Below are 24,402 nucleotides of genomic sequence, written 5' to 3' on the forward strand. Positions count from 1 at the left end.
CTATAACTTTTTTTTGACCACCACTGTACAAGTGTAACTTTTCATTCTTTATTACCATGAGAAGTCTTTTTTTTGTGTGTGCGAAAAATTTCATAAACCGCAAAGTATAGGGGAGAGCGGGGTTAAAAAGTCACTTAAGGGTTTAGAAAAAGCTCAAAATATCATATTTCCCAAATTGATAAAGCGAAATGTATAGCCCATTTCTTTAGGAGATTTAGTGCCCTATAACTCTTTCTCAGATCATTTTCTTCTATCTAGCTAGGAAATATGCTATTTTAAGCTTTTTCTAAACCCTTAAGTGACTTTATTAGCCCCGCCCTCCCCTATCGCAGATGTGAAGAATAGTCGAATGAAAGAAATTTTTATGAGAGTATCTTGTTGGATTTTTTCTTTTATTCAGATTACCTCGCTATCAGATATTTGTGGAATAAAATGGATAGTTCGAGATGAAGGCGACACAGTGACCGAATTTGATGATGTTTCGCCAAAAGATCGCAGCCTGTGCATATTGGCGGTAAATTACGCGATGTGCGTAATAAATAAAGTATCAACATTTCTCATTGATCTCGATGGTATCAAGGAATGCGCATCACACGTAAGTTTTATTAGACTTTGCGATATCAAAGCTTCATCAAGTTAATGTCTCTGTTTTTTTGTTGTTGTTGCTGTCTTTTTTGTTGTTGTTGCTGTCTTTGGTGATTTTGCAGTTAACAGAGGAAGATATCACGAGCTTGTTTTACAAGCTAATTGATACACACCAAGTCATAAGTATTTCGCAGAAGCCGCTAATCAATGATTTATTTCACAACATTTCTGTGGAATAATCTCTTTATTACAAATTCAAGGGTAATTATTACATATCAATGTTTATCCTACCTAAATAATGCTATTTATCGTAAGTTTGATAATTTAATTTACTCCCATGCGTCGTTTTTTCGCATTTTTTTTTATTGCAGATTTGACTCGAAACTTCTTGCACATCCACGCGCATTTAAACAAGAAGAAAGAAATGAAATAAATATACACAACAGATGGATGGGAAAAAGGCATTTTCCACGTGAATGTTGCTCATACATTTTTTTTTCTTCTCTTTCATAGTTTATTTTACAGTTATAGTATTCTCCTAATTTTTTGTGCAAGAATATTGATTGTTTTCCTCGCACCTTTCATTGCTTCGAGTTTTTATTTCACTTTACCTAACACACAATAATTCCTAACATCACTGAAATATCAGTGTTTTATTTTTGCATTTTCAATAGGTAATAAGTATGCACAATATTTCTCCTCAAAAAACCTCTTTTTATTGCAATTTTAATAGCTAAACTCAATCACACAAGAATTTTTTTATACCACACATTGGTGCAATTTTTAAATAAATATTTTGTTAATTCTACTACAAGAAAAGAAAATACCAATATAGGTACCTAATTATTCATAATATTCTGTCATCTAAATAATATTAACGAGTATATGTATATTGAATTGGAAAAGAAGTATAATTATGGCGGTTAACATAATTAAATTTAAGCATAATTTAATAATAATTACAATACGATCACATTTAAGTTCTTAGAGGGATAAAAATTCCCTCAAATTTTCACAATCCTTTCGTCAAAATTAAGTTTTTTATTCATTCAAAAAATTCTTTTATTCAGGATGTTTTTTGTGTTTAGAATTTAATTTTTTTTCTCAATATTCAATAAGTACAAAATATAAGAAAAATGATTAGATTATAATTTTATACTTGACGGAAAATCAAAGGTACAAATTAAGATTTATATAGCTAGTTTTTAAGATGTTCTATGCAATAAATTAAAATAAAAATTTGAAAATATATTTTTTGAAATAAATTCTTCTTATAATTGTTAAAAAGTTTTGTAAATTTTGAATAAGCTAATTTTCTATTTTTTTTTTTTGTTAATTAATAGAAACAGGAAAATACTTGAAAGGATCAGGAGTTTCTCAAGGATTAAGGATTCCTGATTAAACAAGAAGTTGGAGAAGCCTCAGTAACCTAACAACATACAGTGGGTACTCACAGTAAAGCCAAATCAGAAGGATGAAACTAAACGAAGATTTCTCTGCTCAAATTAATAAAATTGGTGAGTTGCAAATTTTTTTTTGAATAATTTTAAATTAATAACCAATTTAGAAAACGGAGGGAAGCTTATAGGCTATCCAAAATGGTTTAGGATCTGTTTTTACCACTATACCTCCTAAAACAGGAGAAGCTTGTAGCGAAAATGAAATATTTTGACTTAAAAAAAGATTAATGAAAATACGAAAAACATTCTAAAATTCTTTTTAACAAAAGAAAAACTAAAAAATCTTTTTTTTTTCATTTTATCGCTTCATATTTTTCATACCATTTGATTTTCCGCTTTATTGAATTTTTTTTTCAAATTCAATTTAAAATAAAGAAAGCTCAACGTCCCTCACACACACGTATCCTTTTCCCAATGTCCTAGCGCAAAAGTTCTCTTTTTTTATGTACCTATTTTGTTGAAAACCCTAGTCTTTGTACTTGTTATCTTGTGGTGTGATGAAGTAGACGTGTGACTGTTCACCCAGTTGGTACTGAATGACAGGATTTCCGTAGTGGCGATTGTTGTAGTACTGATGCTGCTTGTGCTGCTGTGGCTGCAATTTTGGCGAAATGTATTCGCTGTCGGGATTTGCAGCCGGCAGGGGGTATTTGTAGTTAACCAGGGTGTCCTTGTGCAAGGAAATTGGGGCCTGTGGCTCTTGCTGTTGTGACTGTCGTGGTGGTGGGAAGTAGTTGTTGTACCTATTGGGAGCATTGACGATGTGTTGATATTGCGGAAGTGGCGGTGGATTCTGATGAGCAAGATATTCATTCTCCTTATTCGGTCGATTGTCGTAATACTTTACGTAAGTATCATTTACATAACCCAAATCGTATTGCTGCGTTGATTCCCTCTGTTGCTGCTGCTGCTGCTGTTGCGGGTATTGTCGGAGTTTTTGACGAATGAGAGCAATTTGTCTCAAATATGGGTCAACAGTTGGATTAGCATAGAAACCAGGGAAGGGTCTACTTTCTGGGCGGTCGTAGTGATAGCCATCGAAGGGAATTGGCAATGGACGGATGTTTCGTGAGTAGTAATTGAGAGCTCTGTGTGAATTTGGACGACGTGACTGTGGGTCCAATTCACGAAAGACTTGCTTCTCAATTGATATCCAATGGGGCGTTGTGGTGCTCCCAACAGCCGGTGTTGGTGTTGTAAATTCAATACTTGCCGGACTCATGGGTTCTGTTGCATATTCCGATGCAAGTGATAGTTTTTGACCAAAAATGTTAAAGTACTTCTTTGTAATGTCATCCAGTAGGGCTGTTTCTTTCTTCGTGTAGTACGTCGGCAGAGGATTCTCCGTACTTGCTTGAAGTATTGGGATCAGTCGCTGAGATGGCCTATTGGATTGTTTCTTGCGGAAGTACTGAATTGGCGTAATGGGTGTTGTTGTGTAGTAAGCAGGTGATATACTCTGACCATACGGCTTGAAACCGTTGATATCTTCACCAAGTGGTGGACTGTACTGTACCATTGGTTTGAAGGGTGTTGTATCAATTTGAATGGGATTGTTGAAGGAGATTGGTGGCTTAAGTGTACTCCCTTCAACTGCATCAAATGAATACTCATACACCGCCTTAGCTTTAGGAGTTCTAGGTAGTTGCGTTACTTCAACAGGGGTCAGTTGACTCTTGTAATACTTGAGAGTTTGACGAATTTGCTCTATCTCCTGATTGAATGCATTCTTGGGTGTTTTAATCTGCTGCGCATAGTTAAGTCCTATTGGCCCAAAGTTAGTGTAGCCATTTGGTTGAATCTCTGGCTGTGGCGTTATGTACAGATACTTGTCGTAGTCGAAGCCATTGACGTCAGGAACATAAATTGCAGGTGGTTCGGTTGTGTGTTCCGGGAAAACAGGAATAGGTTTCGCTTGAATGGGTTTCTCGCGGCTACCAAGTGTCCTGATTGGTATAACGGGTCGAGGAGGAGGAGGTGGTGCTGGGGTTGTTGTTGTTGTTTCCGTAACTGGCGGTAGGTAGGTATGTGGGGATTTTCTAGCATCAAAGTATTCAAAGTAAATGGGATTGCTACTCTTGAAGGGATCTTCCGAGGGATGTTTAATTTTCGGTATAAATTGCACAACATTCGGTGTTGGGATCTTCTTGAGGGTTGTGATGGGTTTAGGAGTTGTCGTTGTCGTTGTGGTTGTAAATGGTGGTGGAGTAGTTGATGTTGTTGGATGGAAGCTCACAACAACATTCTCTCGATCCTTATAGCGTGGAATGTGAACCTTGTGCAGCTCAACGTGGCCAATGAGACTTGGGGGTTTGGCAGTTGTTGTCGTGAGTTTCGTTACAGCAGGCTTCACTGTTTGCTTTGAAAGTTTTGTTGTGCGCGATGGATAGACTGGGGATTGTGTTGTTGTCTTTCGATGCCCCTCGAGGCGACTGAAGAAATTTGGTGGTGGTGGAAGAACAATTCCTGGAACAAGAGGTCCTGGTGGTACGGGATTTGTGTAGTTGCTGTGATAGACAAAGCTATATGGGGGTGGATAGTAGAGAGATGGATCATCTTCATCAAATTCCGTAATGTTAACATTCTCAAGGGATCCATTTACGAAGAATGGGGGCGGTGGGAAGCCTGGGCCAAAGAAGGGTGGTGGATTGAGGAAGGGATTGGCAAATGTTGAATTACTATTTAGGAACCACGGCGGTATGGGAGGTGGGTAAGGGAAGGAATCTTGTGAAGAATTTCCTGGCGGTCGCGCCCCGGTAAAAATGTTCGGCGGATTTGGACCGAAGGGCGGTGGCGTTTGCGCGGCGCCGGGGTGTAGGTAAAGCGATTCATTTGCAAATGGATTGAAGACCGGCACTTGACTATTTCCGATAAACTCAATCGGCCCGTTATCTTCGAGTTGCACAGGAAATGGAGGCGGCACCTCTGGGTTTGGTGGTATTTTCACCTGACGCAGGGGTGCCTCATAAGCATCAATTGGCTTCCATTCATCCTTCCCTTTTTTATTTAAACTCCCACCCTTGAGGACAAGTAGGTGATCCTCTGCCAACCAAATATCATCTTCCGATAGGCCACCGTAGGTTTTATTTGTATCACCAGGTGTATCGGGATTTGGGAGGTAACTTATAACACCGGGTCTCTTGGGTTTCTTCTGAAAGATCTCCTTCTGTATGAGACCATACTTCCCCTCAGCAACTTGATCTGATAGTGTCTTTGCTTTTTCTTCCTTCTTCTTCCCTTCAGTCCCATTCTTTGATGCCTCCTTTCCAGCTCCTGCACTTGCCCTTAGTAACCCATTGTCCCAATTATCTATACCATTACTCCCGACTGAATCAACCTCAAGCAAGGCAGCATCATCAAGTGTATCCTTGTAAATTGCTGGTCTTCTTCGCGAGGGTCTTCTTGTTGTTGCATTAAGTTGTCGCGTATAATTTCTCGGTTGATTCCGCGAAGGGCTTGTTTTCCGTCGAAAATAAATTTTGGAGAATTTATCTGACAACGAAAGTGTGTCATTGCGCGTTCTATCGCGTGTCGCTTGATGTTGTAAGTGACCTCCGACTAGCCTCTGTATGGTTCTCGTACGATTCGTGACTGTTGATTTACTGCAATAAATTAGCCAAAAAAAAGAGAAAAATTTTCATTGATGGACAGAGTTTTTTAATTAAAGAATTCTTATATTGAATTTGTCATAGTTTTGCTAAACTTCTTTCCTTTAAATTTTGCTTTTTGTTGATTTCTATTGTGCAAGAATTACACATAATTCAAGGGACTTTTGGACAAAGTCTCTGGGAACTTTTTATTTCTAATTCTTTTAAGTAAACTGATGTACTTGAGTAAATAAATATTAAGCGATTGTGCCTGATTTTTTGTGTGTTTAATGCTAAAATCAATTTTATACATGGGCGAGTAAGGCTAAGGTTGACGCGTTGTGGTAATTTATGTATTATTTTCATTGGTAAAGCGTTGATAGTTTTTATCGGTCTATGAACCATGGAAGAAGTAGCTATTATATAAAAAGAAGTAAAGTTGGTGGTAAAATGCAATTCAACTCACGTTCTATTATTTTTATTGGTGGCTGGGGATGTAAAATTAATTTCTGTCGGTGCCTCCGACGGTGTTTCTGCTGTAATGATTTGCGATGAACTTGAAGTAATGTCTTGAGATGGCCATTCTGCCGCACTGGGCAATGGTGTGACTGTGTGAACGTAAACAGGTGACAATGGTTCTGAAGAATTACCCAAATTTATCTGAAGTGATGAGATTGAATGAACTTCAATGAAGAAGACAGCAATCAGGAGGGGAATGCACGATTTCATCTGCAAAAGAAAAAGTTCAAAATAAACCAATTTTATTTAATTATTCTAAGCTCTTTTTTCGTGGCAAAGAATTCGGTATATGATGAAAGTTTTCTAGGAAAAAAAAAGAAAGAAAGTGAAAGTTACATTTTCAGGGATAATTTGAAAATGAAGCTTTCAGTGATTGTATCGTTTTCTTTGCAACAAATTAAGTGAAATCATATACACACACTCACAAAAATAGATCAATTAACTCCTCATTAGCTTGGGTGGAAACTGAAACTCCGTCTAATCAAAATAAAGCAAATTTCTAGTTCAGCACACCGACCCACAGCATGCAGAATATATGAATGAAAACGTGGTAAAAAAAATTTTTTAATCATGTTTCGGTGTCAGTTTAAATTGTTTTCTTGCTTCTTTTCTTCTTCTTCTGCCAGAGAAACTTTTCTTTCTTCTGGTGCGCCGAAGAGAAATAAATTCTCCCAAGATCGCAATTATATAAGCTAGATATAATCACAACAAAATATGTATATAGAGTGCTTGGCCATAAAGAAGGCATGAATGTGGAAAATTCTTCTGAAAATTATCCGCCAGTGTGCACAATCTTTGTACATAATATGATAATTATTATTGGTGTTTTGTAATGAAATGAGTAGCAAATTGAGCTGTAATTGCTTAATATATGAGAACAATCCTTTAGGGCAAAATAAATATTGTAATTGATCGCAGTCTAGACTTCCTTATCTTATATACAAGATACCTCTAAGTTTTCTTTAAAAAAAATGCATTCCTTTGTAATTTAATTTTGAATTTCTCAAACTTTCTTTACGTTAATATAATTTAATTGAAAAGCCAAAAGTCATGGAGTCAATTTAATGATCAAACTCATTTTTGTTAATCAAACTAATTGATGAAATATTGCTGTATAATTGGCCAATCACTTTGGCTACATTAATCCTGGTATTTAACTAAAAAGTTGATTAATCACATTGAACGATAATTGCCCCAAAAAGGGGAAAACAAGATTAGAATTAACTGAAACTTTATAATGATTTTCAAGACCTAATCTTCCTTCATTTCTTTGTAAACTTTTCTTAAATTTATTTTACAACTTTTTAGTCAAGAAAATAAACAAATTCTTGGGGTTGATTCTGATAAAAATCTTTTCTTTTCTTTTCTAACAACTTAAAAGATTTTGACAGATTGTGTTTTCAAAACGTTCTATTGCCGTTCTAGAAAAGAAAAATAGTCAGTTCATTGAAGAGGCATGAGAAAGGAATTTTCTTTCAAATTATCCGATTAAAGAAAGAAATAAAATGTCAAGATTCTTAAAGATTTTTCCAAAAATACCAAAAATCTTATAGCTGACGAATTGTAAGAGAAGAAAAGATCTTTAGCCGAATCGACCTCATTGCTTCTAAAGGAAATATTTGCAACATTCGCATAAAATTCCAATCATTCATCAACCGAATTATGCAAAATAAAGAATAAGTCACTGTCAGAGAGTTTTTTGACTAACAAGAAATCCAAATTTGGTGTAGGTATTTAATAAGATGTATCGCACAAGAGCGCAACCTTCTCAGTAAAGTTCGTTCTTATTCACAAAATGTGTATTTTACAACATAAAATCTCTTGTTGGTACACTTTCATTTTTCCTAGAAGCAAAATCTTATTAACTGCGCGAGCATTTTGTACAATTTGAAATTCACATTTGGGAATATAAAGGTGTGAAACCCATTAAGTCCACCCATAAATATTTGACTTACTTTCAGTGAATGCTGCACAGCACTCATTTTAATTTAATCAACCATTTATCGGTGTTATTCGATATATCGTGAGTCACTGGAAAATTGAAACTCTTTGGGGGGTCATAGAACTGCAATGCACGTAATCGTGGTGAGATCAAGGTTACACGTTTTGCGACTTTTCCAACATCAAATTCGAATAATCAAGTGTTTTGATTAAAACATTTTTTTGGAATAAATTTCCGCGGAATGGCTCAAAAATTATAGGCTCGCGCTCTTCGTGGGTATATTGGTGGTACTTTGCCGGCACTTTTAAACCCTGACTTTGCATTTTCTTTTCGTCTCTTTTGCCTCCAATATAAATATGACTTAATATGTGTTTTGTAATGCTTCGGTGCTTCATCAAATGAATACATTGAACTTATCAATTTATTATAATTAAAATTTATAAGTCCCACTTAATTTTCCGGTTTCCCCGGCATTACCAAACACGAGCTTTTTTTTCTTCTTTAGTAATATATTGTAAAGCTACACCGCGAAATTCACTGTAGGCGAGGCATTATCTTTCTACACTGCTGACTATCAAAAACATCCACAACATTGCGTTTTTTATGCTGTACAACCGTTTAATTTTTCTCTCCATTTTTTCGGGAGCTTTTTTTTTGCAGATTCACATTTTAGAGGAAATCAAATGACAGCGTAGTATATAATTTTTGAATGTTACGAGAAAGTTATTCGTGTGCGGTGTTTTCGACAACAAAAGGGTCATTGTATTGTTTGGAGCACTTTTTTTTGGCGGGGAAAGCATCATTTACGCTAAAAAGTACAAATCTCGCGTTACGGTGAAAACACGAGACAGTTTTTGCGTATCTCAACTAACAAAATAGAATCATTCACCCAAAAGTGAAATTGCGAAAATAACGTAAGTAAAGTATTATACATAATAATATAATGAATTAATGTATGTTGACAATAACAGGTGTTCAAAGTTGGAGAGAAAAAACTCTTTTGAAATTGATGGAAGTTTGAATGCGTTGCTGCAGGAAGGTTTTTGAAATGAAAACAAACTAGAACTAAGCCGATGAATAGGTTTATTTATTTGTATTATTTTGCAAATGAGCCTAAAAGAGTTTGATACAGTTAAACTACATATTTTAATGGTCAAAGATTGAGCTCATTAGTGAGTCAATTTTCTACTGGGCGCTCAAATAATTATTTTCCCAATTTCAGCAGTTTCTGCAGTTTTCTTTTATTTTTTGAAAAGAATTAATTCTGTGGTAAATAAAGTGTTAGAAAAGGAACTTATTCATTGTTACATGGGAAAAATCTGTAAAACGTTTGTTCAAAAATTCAAAAAATTACGTCACTAATCTGTAATTGTGACGTCATTGTGTGTAATTTTAGACAAATCTTTGTCGACTTTTCTCTTTTAACTGTTTTCTGTGTAGGTTAAAAGGTTTTGGTGATTTCTAGTTCTTGTTTAGAAACTTTAATTAAAAGATAACTCGTCACTCGATATTTTCTCGAATGAAGGATTTTCCGATGTAACGATAAATAATTTTCCCTTATAAATCATTCGAATTTTCCAAAAATCGTTGAATCTTTGATCATTTGCATAATTTATTTAATTTGAAATATCATTGATAGGTATTGTTATGCATAGTAAGCATACTACTTGTATTATCTTAGCGTGGTTGGTTTAAAAAGCGAAAGTATCTATCATTGTGCTATGTATTGTATATAGTACTATATACATAGATAGGTAAACCAGTTACCACCCGCTGCACAATTGTCTCTTTTATTTAAATTTTCAATTATAACAATTATTACATAAAAGTCTCTTAAAGGAATAATCTATTGAAGAGAGAAGAAGAAAAGTGTGTGCATAATTTTTTCTTGCGATTGATACGGATGCTATTATATATGGAGAAAAATGGAGCGCGAGAGAAGAGAAAAAAGAGAGATAAATTGATAGTAAAGAGTTCGCGGAACTCCATATAAATTTGCGCATTTTATTCTCATCTGTTACTCCAATTATTCAATCTCTTTACAATTCTTTACACACATATAATACCATAGAGTGTATTTGTATATAAATTGACAAATAGCATAGTTTGCATAGTCATTTTTCTTTCACCTCCCCATATTATGGTGTGGAACATAGAGAGCAAAGTGAAGCTTTCATAATTATACGATATTGTTGTATTATTATTACATATGGTCTTGGGCAAATGAACCAATGATGTGTATTAAATGATACAAAATTGAATTGGGTATTGTGCTATGTTTGACTTATCAAATAAATCATCATGAGTTATAGGTTTATGTGTACCTACATATATGTATGTAGCTGCAAAACATTAGACATGTAGCTAAATTTGAGCCAAGTGGATGCTGGAAATTGATTTAATTGTCATAAAACTCTACTCTAATACCTAAAATTCCTTACACTGAAATTCACTTTTAATTTTCAACACTTTGCAGACATAAATGTTTTTCTTTTTTGTGTAGCGATTGATGCAAAAAAAAAACCCCGCGGTAGTTTACTTGTTGACATGAAACTCGTGCTCACTTTTTCCTTCATATCAAAATAAGATACTGGGCAGTAATACATTCTTTGATGGAATTGCTTTGTTCCATATTATTTCTACATATTATCTACACACATATCTCCCCCATATGCAATTCATATTACTATGTATGTTTATTTCTCTCCAATGGTGCATGAGAGGCTGTGGAGACAGCCACCAAGTTTATATACAATACATAATGTTATATATATTGGAAGCACGAGATAGATTATTTTGGTGTGTCTGTAAATGTAGGTAAATGTACTGAAATTTCTCGCCAAGTTTTATGGTGTGTTGTGGCAGAAAAAAGAAGGATGGGGAAACGAAAAGAAAAACAAGACAAGACCAACGCCCCACTCAGCTATGAACACGACGCCGACTAAATCGTGCTTAGTAAAAGGTGATTCTAAAGTTGAATTGGGAGCAAATTTTAAAATGCTTTTTACCATAAAATAAACTTTTGCGAATTTTATTTCTATACGCTAAGATGCGGAGAATTCCTTAATTCCCCACAAATACTCCCATTTTCTTTTTGAAAAAAATTCTCTCAACCATTTTCCTCCCACTTTGTCATGCAATTTCGTGTTTCACTCTACGCCACACTAAAAACGAGAGCTTTATGACTTCGCGCCGTGTGAGCTTTGGGTGGTTTGTTTTTTTTTTTCTTCTTTTTCATTGAAACGGAAGTCTACCTCGGGTGTATTTTATGAGAATATATTGCGCTTGTTAATACAAAAATAGCCAATATATGAGATTTTGTTTAAAATATAAATCAGATCTTGTAAAAAAATATCACATGGGAGGGTATATGCGGATTTAGTAGTTCATGAAAAATCATTTGATACATTTTGTGTGCGAGATAGAGAAAGATTGGCGATTGGCATGCTCATGGAGGGTGTGGTAAATTCTTTTATGGTAATTTATATAGGTACGTGAAGCACACCAATTTTTAAACTAACAAATCGAATTGTGCAAGATCCATTTGAGAGACCTTTTCATTTTGAAATCTCTTATGTGGATTTTAGGGAATTTTATTGGATGTTCTGAAAAGAATATTTGGGGGGATTCACATTTAAATGTAAGAGAAGGCATAAATTCAAACATTTAATAGTAGATAAGGAACGTAAAATGTTAGAGAAGAAACGTCATACGTTAGAAAATGAATGATAAACGTTAGAATAGACTTAAAATGTGAGTGTTACACAACTTTTTTATGCTACGTAAAATTTTATAAAATTCATTCTTAATTTAATCTCAATCCTCTTCGTGACTATATATCAAATTTTTCAAACCACGCAAATCGAAGAATAAATAACTTCAAATACGAAAGATTTAAACAGCACAAGAAACGAACCTGATTATTTTTTTTCCTTCATTGAATGCTTAAAGCAGCTCAAAATAGCAACCAGGGTGTGTTAGGTACATGGAGAAAAAAGCACTCTGATGAGATTATATGCTTGCTAATTTGCTTTTCATGTGATTTATTGGATTTTGATGAAATTTTCTGAACAAGTTGACACCTTGCCCTTGAAAAATCCACGCAAATATTGAGATATCAAATTGATCCAATAATTTATCCAATTAGTCAAGTCCTTAGGGGTTAATTTCATGTAGTAAATTCAGAGGAACATTGTAATTTATTTGAGCTCATGGATTAGGTGGGTCCAATGTACTTTATTTGAAATTCTGATACCACCCCCGCGGGCAATGTGGTGGAATTAAGTGCTGTATGTGCGGAGAAAAAAAATATGAAGGATCAAATCTCCGAAGCAGCAGAAAATACGAGCAAGAGTTTAAATAAAATAATAGTTTTAATTTTTATTCCGCAATTGCACAATATTATATATAGATTTAAGAAGGAAAAAAAAGAGAATTCTTCTGCAGCAATAGGATAGCAAGATTGGAAACAATTATTGTGTCAATCATGGACTTGGAAACGATATAAATTAGCACAATGTGTGCTGCCTGCATACATACTATAATTATTTGACCACTAAAAAGAATGCGGGTGATCGCAATCTTTTGGCACTTTCAACACTCTTGGGGAGTAATTGTGGCGCATGAGGCATGTGCTCTGTGTTATGGCCAATCCTATGTGAAATATGTGTGTTTAACAAAGTACTTTTGATGTGAATGACATTGGTTGCCATAAAAAGAAAACAAGTGAAAAGCTCAAAGCAATTCACTTCTGCAACACAAAAAGAACCAAATTTTTGTAGCAATTCTCTTTTACACAGCACAAGCCAAATATTTTTGCTCTCCACACACAATGTCTCTCAATAAAAATTTAAAATTCTTAATTTATTGACCAATTGGCATTACCTTCATGTGCAAAGATGTTGTGACGTCACGATGTGTAATTTATCCTGCAAAGACATAAAAGAAGAAATTGATGTTAAAAGCCCCATTGCAATGCATTGAGAAGTGAAACATTTTGCCCCATTTTGTTACAAATGCAAAATAATAGCTTTAGTATGTGGTGTGTACAGAGATATATAATTTTCAATTACCCTTTTGCCGTATAACCTTCATGGTTTTATTTTCTTAAAAGAGCTCTAACGTACAACCAAAATGATTAATAAAAAGCCACAACTTTGTAAGTTAAAGTTACAATTTTTGCACATTCGCACTACTAAATCGCGCACTATATATTATTTTGAACTAATTCTTCCGCAGCAACATACATGAAATAAAAAAAAACATATATATGAGAGACAACACAACTCTTTTATTGTTTAAAATATTTTTCACAAGAACTATTTAACCAACAATGGCCATTGTAATGATCTCATTTCCACAATTTTACAATTGTTCAAGGTCTGTGAAATATTTACATACAACATAGGCTAGTCTACCATCTCATCACCCAGGTCTTTTTTATGCTTCTTAATGAAATGCGACCATTATTCACGCATAAAAACTGCACATTCAGTGACTACCAAAATTCAAATTGCAATCACGAGCATTGCATGAATTTGAATAGTAGAAAAAATGAAGATTTATGCAAATTATGCAAAAGGCGTGGGAATTTTTTTCCATCTTCTTCTTCATGCAGTCTAAATGAAGATTTGTCGTATAGGCCTTCTTCTAATTTGATCGATTTATTTCACAGAATAGTGAAAGAGATTATGACTCTGAAGTTATGTTTTGGCATTACGCAATGGTTTGAGTATAAATTTTACAACTTTACTGCAACGTAAAGAACATAACCTAGGATTTATTTATCTTTTTAAGAAATAAGTTTTGAATGAAATGTCTGAGATTCGTGATTATTACAAAGAAATGTAAGATATTTAATTTTATTGATCAGGATCCTTTTATCCAAATTAAATAAGAATTCATTTAAAAGTTAAATGTGAGGTTATGTTCTATACGCTGTATTTTACGCAAGAGTAAATCAGCAGCTTTTACTTTGCGACTTTATGGCATAAAGAAATTATTAAAGTGAATTCAACAGTTCATGTTCTCATTATAATTTTTACAGAATTTAAAAATATGCAGCTACACTGTGCAAGAATTTATAAATTTTCTAAATTTTCCCATAAGCTGAAAATGTGTAGGTATGTTTAATTTTAGAATTCAGACGATATTAAAAGATACATAATAAATCTACGATGTATGATGCGGAGAAACTGGTGGGATGCATATTTTATGTTGAGAGTTTAAGAGAAAGAGATTGAGGTGCAAATTGAATTATTTAAATAATGAAATAAAGCTCCCAAACACCTGACGATAGCTCTTGAAGAGTGGGTTTGAATGTTAATTAAGAAATATTAAAATCTGTTGAGATTAATCCTTTCTTTTTCACACAATTGGATTTTTTTTTAAATAAGCAAAATGCGTCTGTTGCCCTCTTAATATGTTAATCATGAAGCAAAGAGCAGAAAAGTCAATTTAGAGGAGTCTGGGGTAGACAAAGGTTACTCAAAGTTTTAAAGGAAAAACGTATTTTCATTAACGATTTGTTGAATTAATAGAAAACTTCTTAGAGAAGGAAATCTGTTTGGAAATTTGCAAGAAAAGCTATGGAAATTCTTCAAAATTGCCCCACTTCACCCTATTCACTCTAGCGAAGTTCTTAAAGCAAACAGAAATTTTTATTGCAATCAAAAAGTACTTGAGTGGTGGTGCAAATAGTTTATAAGGCCCATACATAAGGAAAAGATTAATTAATCAAAAAGATTCAATGCAATTAATCAAGATTTTTTGTTCGACAAATGAGATTCAATTTCAAAATCAATTTCAACTAAATTTTTTTCGAGCGTGTGCTTAATTGTTTGTGCAAATACACCCGAAATTCTTTAGGAAAAATGTTTGAAGCATTTTTAGAGATTTTGGCAATTCACTTTATGAGTGCATATTGCATGGGGTATGTGTGTAATGCCTTTTAATTACACACAGTGATAGGCAACCTTCATGGTCATTTGGTTAAAAAGTTCAAAATGAAATTTCATTTTATTTCTTAATAAAAAAAAATATTTTCTCGTGATTGCTTTAGTGTTTTAATTTTGATTCGAATTATAATATTGGCGCGCTGGAATGAGCTTTATTTCGCACGTTTTGCGATGTAAAAGAAAACATTAAGGAAATCTTAAATTCTTCTACATAATATGCGTATTATGTATTTCAATAAATAATGAAGCCATATGTTGGTTTGGTGGGTAAGTTGGGTGAGGAAAGTAATGTACAAAATGCCTCAGAGTGCAGTAATTTTGCTTTCTTATATAATAATACTTTAATATTACAATAAATTGGGTGGATGACAGACAAGTATGGGCAGATATAAATTTTCTCTTATGCTCTGTATTTTTTACACTTGTTTCACTTTTTTTTTATTGTTAAAAAGAAGTCAAGGAACACAATTAGTGTACGTAATGCGCTTTTCACGGTCGGGTGCATTTGCACCACATTCTAACACCTTTCAGAATGGAATTCTTATGGTGACGCCTCTGTGGCACACACGGGTGGAATGTTAAACGGAGTACGAACAATAAATTCTCCAATATGCAAAAGAATATTATTATGGTAATTTTCACATTAGATTTAGTACCTCAGATTAGCAGACGTTCTTTTAATTGCCTGCGGGTTTTGCATATAATAAAGATTATAAATTAAGATTTCATTTTATATATATTTAAAATATCAATTAAGTATAGGTAAAATGGTGTGTCTCAGGCGGAAATCCTAAAAATGTGACCAATTAATTTAAAATGTAAATAATTTAATTTTTAAAGCAACAGACACTCGACTAATTTTTGCTCAGTGGGTTAGTAAACAGAAAAAAAGTAAATCTTATTAAAAAAACAGACACAGGGTGTCATATTTTTGCTCCAGTGGTATAGAAACTGAAAAGGAATTTAGCGGATTTCCTCATCATAGTGCGAATTTATCAGACCAAAACGCATGAACATGCTGAAACTTTACTTTCTACTCTAAATTTTATTTTTATTACCTCTGTATGCTTATGTTTTTTCTTTATTATTATTTTTGTGTGTTTTAACATTGATTTATCAACATTCTGGGGAAAAGTGGATGACACGCTGCATAATTAGCCGCGTTGTGTTTATTTCAAAAGACGGCTCTTGTGCTCCTCACAAAATTTCAATTTTTAGATTGAGCTGAAACTTTATATGAGCCAGAAATGGTTTTGGTTGATTTTGAAAAAGTCACGCGGTGGAAATGTAATTTTTAAGACCGGCACCTCCATTGTAATAAGACGAAAAACTATTTACAAGAGAATTATTAATCGGTCAAGCAGTTTAGCTAATAAAGTCGCCATGATTGTTTTTTGAAAATCGGTCATAACTACGGTTTTATATATCCGATTTTAATCAAATCAGACTTCTAAGAATGGAAATTTTACACCGTTTACTTCGAAATCATAAAAATCGTATTTTTTTTTACTTTTCAGTAAAATCGAAAAGATTCGGTTTAAGGGGAAGTTTTATAAAATCTACAGGAACTTTAAAGAAAACTGATTGGGAATTAATTCTTTAAACCAATTCAGAACTTAGAGTAGATGGCATTTCTAATTTAAATTTTTCAAAGAAGCTCTAGAATACCTAAAACGTAATTATTCCTTATTCGAATTCTTTTCGTTTTTACTCTTCTTCTTTTGTAGATTAAAAGCTACATAGCTTTCCGTAAATAGTCAGCCTACCGGTGAATTTTCTTCGGAGATAATTTATGTAAATTTACAAACACGCGGTATTTTTTTTATTTTCTTTCAAAATTCGTAAACAGAGCTTTTAGTACTACTTTGGAAATTAAAGGAATGAGGTGTATAGAAAAAATTGTATTTCACAGAGTTAAGATTTAAAGAGAAGAAAAAAATGCTAATTAAAAGATTGTGGCTGTGTCATTAGGAGATGATCTCTCTCGTGTGGCGGCGTCATGATGAATTCGTCGCATTTCTCTCACTTTTCACATGATTTCGTTTTCGTATTATGCTAGTTATTGCAAATGTAGGACAAAACTGCGTTAAAGACGAGTTCCATGCCTCTAGACATTTTTTTTATGAGCCACCCAACACTTGCTGGGAGGCCTGTGCTGAGGAGGTGATATTAAAGCAAAAGTGCCGAGACACCGCGTGAGGTGAGATACACAGCCAGTGGTCAGCAGACATTGACAGTGATGTAATCATCTGGTTGACCGCATTTACATCAATAAACACACAAAACATAATACTCAGAGGGTTTTTTTGCTATTGCTGCTGAAATTGTTACTTTGGTGTTTCCTGTTTGCTTATGCAGTCATACTTTATGTTTAAAATCTATCGCTAATAATAGGAAATAATAATTCTTACTAGAGATCTGTCATTAGGTTCTCTCTCTCTTATTTTTACAAAGAAAAATCGTGATACGTTCACTTTTTCACATCCTATCCCTTTTCATGCTTTTTGTGGTTTTTTTATATTTGAATTTTCAATGAAGAAAATTTTTCAATACAAAAAAATATTATTTTATATTATTTAAATGTCCCCAAACCAAAAATTTCAAATGTGTACATTTTTAATAAAGACCTTAAATGAAAGAAAACAGACGTCATTCCACATAAAAAATAACTTTCCATTTTATTGCTTGAACTCCACCGCTGTGTCTTGTGGTTATGGTGGTGAATAATTCCATTATTATTATTCAATACAATATGAATTCTGATTTTTGAGATATTATTCATCGTTGGTTATGAAAAACTTGTTCTCAAAATGACATTATTAAATTTATAAAATATAATAAAAGAAACTCGAGGAATTTCAAGAGTCTTGCAAGAAATATCTGGACTAATGTAAGAAGTGGAATTGAGAAGAGTGAAAAGTCGTAGAAAATAATTGCACTACATATGGAGATCTACTCAACTGTAATAAGTTTGATATTTTGCAATTTGGCGATCTTTTCATTAATAAAGCTCAAACCACCATCAATAGTTTTATTTTTATATATTTTTTTAAATGCAATTCTTTTATTATTATTATATTATTTTATGAATAAAGGAGTTTTTTTTTGGAAAGACCTGTATAAAGGATTCTTTCTAATGTATTTTTCCTGAAGGCTTAACCCTTTCGCGCCCATTGAGTCATTACTCAAATGTGAAACATTCTATTTTCCCGGATTTGAATTAATTAAATAATTTTTCTACGTTGAATCATATAGAATATTGTTAGAAAACAGACAACATGGACCATCAGTAATCCTATAGAAATATCCGGGGAAATTCGTAAAATCATAAACGGATCTATATGCGGAAAACGAATGGATGTAAAAGGGTTAAAATGTTGTCGTTAATAGAAATTCGTCATCATTTTTTTTTCAAGTTTCAGTCTATGCAAATTTTCCACAAAATTATTTTTTAATTTGCTTCTTTTCCTGCATTTTTGTGGACTGAAAATTTTACCAAAAAGTCGAAAAACTTGTTTGTTTAAAAAAATACTCATTCTTGACACAAAATCTTGCACGCAAAATGTTGTTCTTGTATCTAATTTTCCTACAATTGTTTTTTTTTGAGGAGAAATTCAAAGTCTAAAGAAATTTCTTATTTCCCATGAGAGACATTGAGGTTCAAAAAAGATTTTTTTCACCACATTTTGCGAGAAAATAAAAAAAAAAATGAGAGAAGCATGAAATTCAATTGATATGCAATTCAGCATACACGGGTGTATTACTCGTTGGTACAGTTCTTCCATTTTGAACCAACTCATTTTAATTACATGACAAACATACAAAGACTGCCGCTGTATATCCTATGAATGAATGTGAGAATGGGGAGAGAAATCAGTTCAAAATGATACGTTTGGCAATTTGATTGATCTCATATATTCCATACTTGCTCCAACTCCCTTCGGAGAGTCAATCTATGCTGGGTGTTGCTTTTGGAACTCATATATGGGAAAAGTGTATATTAAATAAAGAAGTTCATGTTGGGAAATTGCTGCAAAATTAGTATTTAATAGGTGCAACTTTACTGATATTTTTGCAATTTCTTACACAGGAAGATAGTGGTTACTTGTAGTAATTATTTTTCTGTCCTTACACGTGTGTAAAGATTTGTATGATCAGACCATATATTGAGTTGTTCACAGGGGTATGAATGAAGTGTTTCAGAGATTAGGAGGAAAATATCTCCTACATCCGTCATTTTAAATTATAGGTTACAGCTAAAAGTTTCTTAAATACTTGTTCGTTATGGTTTTTCTGAGTAGAATATTAAAGAAAATGTTTAAATAGGGGAAAATTCAATTTTTTTAATCTTTCGAAAACCGTGAGGGGTAGCTAACCGTTCTTATAGTAAAGTTAATTAATTTTTTCTATTCAAAATAGATTTTTGTCTGCTCAAATAAAACAATTTACTGCTCATCTTATCCAACCAATTAAATTTGAATTCTCTTTGCATTTTTTTTAATATAAAAAAACCAGCGGCGTTTTTAATGTAATACTGTTGTTTGTTTGAAATATAAATATTCAGAGAATATTAAAATTAAATGCATTTAATGGGCATTAAACTCAATCGTAATGTTTCTTTAATTTTCCCTAAAAAGATCATCTGATGATATACAATGCTAATATAATTGCGCTAAAAGGAAGATAAATCAGTGTGTTTGTAATTTCCTGCACACGATTGAGGTATGAGATTATGATAAAATATAACTATCCGATTTTTTTTTCAATTCAAACTTTAAAACTAAAATATATGGTTTGATGCATTTTTGTCTTGCACACGGCAAACATACACATTAACATGGAATTTAATACTATGGCGCGGAGGCTTTGTGATTTTTACAAGGCTCTTGGTGTATTATAGTTGGAAAATCGTAACACCACTATCAATTATGTATTAATGTGCATGTGCATAAAATCTGTAGCAGGCAATATGAAGTAAATCAGCCATAATACTGTGAAGAGATTGTGGATACGAGTTTCCTTTATTGCGCAAGCGAAAGTCTATGAGGTCGTTTTATGCCAACACTCTTGAAGATATTGGCATAAGAAAGAATAATATATATGTATATATATGAGATTATTGGTGAACTTATTGGCCGTTGTGTGTGGTGTGCACTTTTCAAACAAATGGATGTTATAAATAGAGAGAAAAAGCATTTCCCTTCCCACTGGCGAATTGTTTTTAATGCGCATTAAATATTGGTAAAAAAATTAGATTTGTTAATATCAAAATATTCCTTAATTCAATGAACTCTCCAGGCCATTGTATGAGTGCGCATTGGGTGGAATGCGAAAAGTTGCTCGAAAATATAGCATGAGTGCCATTCTTTATTAATGCTAAATATGCTTGTGTGGTATTTCTCTCTCTCTAATTTTCGCTAAAATTGCCATACAAGTTCACAAACATTACTCCTAATTAGTGATTATTAAATTGGCGTCAAATGAACGAGGATACAACCTCAAAGGTGGAAAGCCCACATGCCAGCCAGTCACACTCGAAATGAGCTAAAATGTATAACACTGCGAACAACCATTAGTTGTTGCTTTTTTTTAATTTCTTTATTTTTTTTTTAATATGCCCAAGAGACTCGACAAGAATTTAGGCTAGGTATGGTGAACAATTGAAATTTTCTCTGTGCAGCATATTTATTCACAAAACGGTGAAATTCCTGCTCTGCAGTTGATATGTTAAAAGTGAAATCTGACTTTTTAAATTCATTTTGTGTTTTCAACTATCTCTTTGTTTTTTTTTTATTGTCCGAAAGCGCAATTCAAAAGTCTCGCCATAAGTTTTGCCGCGCGCCAAGTGCAGAGAAAAAAACACCTTTTTGCGCCACAACAGCAATTAAGATGCTACTGAATCATCATCGGTGGTTCCGTAGGAAGATTTTTAGGTGGGTAGATTATTAATAGAACATGTTCTATACACGGGGACATTTTTTTTTTATTTTTTCCATCTTCTAAATGTTGGATTCGAAGAATCTTTTTTTCTCTCTCCATAAATGTGTAAAGTAAGTCATCGCGAAGACATTTGTGTATGAAAGATGGGAAAACCGCAATCTCTCATCTCGACTAAAAATTCACTGTCATAGATAATGCAGAAGAAAATATTTAAACAATAGCATAAGTGACTGGAACACTAACATAGGAAAATGAGCGTATGAGTGTTTTTTTTAGAGAGATTTAACTCAATTTCATTGCAAACTTCGTTGATGACCTGAAAGTCTTTTTGAGAGTACTTGAAAGAGGTGAATATTTTTTGCAAATATTTTAGTCAGACACGCGGATGGGATTTACCGAAAAAAGCCTCACATTATGTGTCACTGAATATTCACTTTATACATGTCTGACATTCAGATTAATCTAATCCGCGGAACCATTTAATGTGATCTTTTCCATTTAACTTGTAATTCTGTGGGGTATTTTGACAAAATATATGTAAGTAAACCATTGATAAGTGATACAAAATGGCCAAGAAGATTACTTTTTTGTTTTTAATTTATTTGAGATCCGTTTTGATTTACTTTAAATAAAAAAAAACTTACAGTCTGTTTTATAAGAATTCTGTAGAAAATGTTTTATGGGAATGTTTCGATAATTTTTTTATTTTTAAATCAAAGGAAAAATTTTAAAGAAAAAAATTTTAGGCATGAAAATTCTTTTTCTTTTGCCTGATGAAGGTTTGGAGTAGAGCCAAAAATTGAAATTCAATCAAACTTTTTTCATATTAAAGATTTTTTACTTTCTGTAATTTTTCTTGTTGAAAATATTCTTGAACTTATTAAAAATTCTTAACGAAACGAAAACTATAATGGGTCATTGTTTTTTAAATGAAAATTTAAAGAATTTTGATCGAAATTTAAAATTTTTCTATTTATGATAAACAGATTCAAAAAAAAAAAATGTTTCAAAAGGTTCTCATAAAACTAGTTAAGTTTTTTGTGTTAAAATGCTAGCAGGTATCTAATTTAAATAAAATGATTCCTTATGAATTAAGAAAAAAATCTTGATCATATCTTAATCACATTTTAGTCGCCCATATTTATCGAACATACAGCAAAAACTTGACCTTTCTCAATATAAATTAAAAAATTCGAAAAATGAACACAAAAATATTTTATTCTGGCGTATAAAAAATTATTTGAAAGGATGTCATTCTATTTTACAACTCTCAATTTATCATTCACTAATTTATCTACTTTTTTGCAACATTTTGTAGACTTTGTAGATTATTTTGGCGGGAAGATTGTATTAAAATTTCATCATGAATTTTATTTTATTTATATATTTTTTTTATGGAAGAGTCTTCTTTTGGGTGTTGTGGTTGGATATTTTGCTCTTCTTGATTTCGGCAATTTGTGACAAAATGTCACGGATTTAAATCTTTTCCGATTTCATCAAGTTTAACACACCACTTTAATGCTATTATGAGGTGATGGGCGAATTTGTTTCTTTTTCGCAAGGTGAAGTGATATAGATTAAGTGATTCACAACAAAAACAAGATGTTACCTCAGTGGAAAATCATTAAGCATATACGCAACGTCTTATACCAGTCTTCTGATTTTTTCCTCCATTCATCTAAACACCAGCTATGTTTTTCACTGTTTCACATAAAAAAAAACTGAATTATATTGTTTTGTTATCCATGAAAACATACAAGATTTATACTTTAAACAAGAGAGCAACACTATGAAAAATGGGAGGCTTTTTCGAAACACCGCGTCTGTGTTCAAAATCCTATGTTGCTGCCTTTGCAATTATTAGCACACAAGTATTTCTTCTTAATTATTTTTTAATTTATTTTGTCAAAGTTTATTAAATAAATAAAATAAACCATTGCTACACATTAAAATTAACCACTTGATTTAATTGCAATGCACAGAAGCAATAAATAGCATCACTTTAATTTTTTCTTCTCAGATATAGTTCCTTGTAAAAGAAATTAAAAAAAAACAAAAAAAGAACGAACAAGAAGTGCTGGAAGTCTCGACGGTGTTCCTACAGTGACCGTTGAATGTCAACTGAGCCAAGTAGCTGTTTTCAAAATGGTTAAACAGCCAGGTTGCCCCACACGGTGCTAATTTACATCACAATGAGAAAATAGTGAGAAGGTGCGCGCGCCACTCGCTCCTACCTCTCTTTTTTAAAAGTAAGATACATATTAATAAAATAAAACGCGCGCGAGAGAGAAGTGAGTGCGCTCTTTGCCGTGGTGAAGAAAGAAAACTGGAAAATTGAAAGAGAGCGCGCCCCCCCAAATGAAAGAGAGCACAAAATTTGCATTGTGCAGAAAATACCGCGCGCGAGCGATATATATTTGCGATGGGGGCGCCTGGTGATATGTATGTATGTGTATTTCTCAAAATTAAAATTAAAATTCTCTCAATATACTTACCTAGGAGGAGGAATTCCTCTGCAACCACGCAGAAGGAAAAAGAGAAGAAGTTGAAGAAAAAAAATGTAATACAATCAGTGTTGACTGTATTGTCTGACTTTATTGGCATTTTGGTGGATGCCTTTATGCAATCGTCAAGTACATAAGCACACCCTGCAATGTGCGGTACGCCAATAAAGCTCAAAATCAGCACTCTCTGTGTGCTACAGTATTGCCTTGAAAAGGCGCACAACATGAGACTCCACCGACCAAAGTAAAGTGCCTCCGCGTACAGAACTAATAAAATGAAAAATAAATTTTAAAGTCGTACAATGTAAAACAATTGAGATAGAATTGTGTTGAAGAGGAAGAATTAGAAATGCATTAAAGACGAAAAAAACGTATAAGAAAGAAATGTGAACGACTTCACGCGGTTTCGATTCAATTGTAGACGTTGTATATCATTAAGGAGAATTATATATTCAAAAAAAAAACCATATATAGGTGTACTTAATGTAGGTAGCGAGTCACATAATGGTAAGACGAATGATGATGGTACGAAAAAAAAACTGCAAGAGAAACCAATATTTACACCCAGTTTCGATATATTTTTGCTCAACTTCTTAATGAAGTTGTTAAGTTCCCTCCGAAGGTAGTGCAACAAATAAATCCATCAATCAGGTGGGATAGATTAGATGGGCTCCAACATTTGTGTAACTGTTGGAGATCACTCGTCAGTCAATGAATTTACCTTTTTTGCGCTCATCAACACACACCGTCTGACATCTTTTATGCACCAAATTAGCGAAACATTAGTGCCAGCATAACGCACGAGCCAAATATCAGGTGGAACATTGCTCAAGTTTGCTTTTTTTATTCACCTTCTTGTATACGGCTCACCTGAATTTTTTCAGTATGTTGTAGGTGTTGCTAGGACCT

General features: G+C 33.2%; 1 protein-coding gene and 1 long non-coding RNA gene across 2 annotated transcripts; one reads left to right on the plus strand and one right to left on the minus strand.

Moving 5' to 3' along the window:
- The first annotated feature begins 395 nt into the window (after nucleotides 1–395).
- On the plus strand, nucleotides 396–1,832 carry LOC129788908 (uncharacterized). Its single transcript, XR_008750404.1, has 3 exons — nucleotides 396–595; nucleotides 708–846; nucleotides 957–1,832. It is a non-coding gene; the product is annotated as an uncharacterized LOC129788908 (long non-coding RNA).
- Nucleotides 811–23,112, minus strand: LOC129788907 (uncharacterized). Its single transcript, XM_055825321.1, has 5 exons — nucleotides 22,758–23,112; nucleotides 22,599–22,690; nucleotides 12,978–13,021; nucleotides 6,099–6,361; nucleotides 811–5,647 (listed from the first exon to the last, which is right to left on the minus strand). The coding sequence occupies exons 3-5, from the start codon at nucleotides 12,981–12,983 to the stop codon at nucleotides 2,512–2,514; spliced, it is 3,405 nt and encodes a 1,134-aa protein (XP_055681296.1). The 5' UTR covers nucleotides 12,984–13,021; nucleotides 22,599–22,690; nucleotides 22,758–23,112; the 3' UTR covers nucleotides 811–2,511.
- Nucleotides 23,113–24,402: the final 1,290 nt, after the last annotated feature.

This window comes from Lutzomyia longipalpis, chromosome 2 (genome assembly GCF_024334085.1).
Source record: "Lutzomyia longipalpis isolate SR_M1_2022 chromosome 2, ASM2433408v1".
Classification (NCBI taxonomy): Eukaryota; Metazoa; Arthropoda; class Insecta; order Diptera; family Psychodidae; genus Lutzomyia; species Lutzomyia longipalpis.

Excerpts from the sequence above, each read along its gene's own strand:
- LOC129788907 (XM_055825321.1), bottom strand. Across the intron at positions 5,648-6,098 it reads ACCAATAAAAATAATAGAAC|TAAATCAACAGTCACGAATC; the intron begins GTGAGTTGAATT and ends AATTTATTGCAG.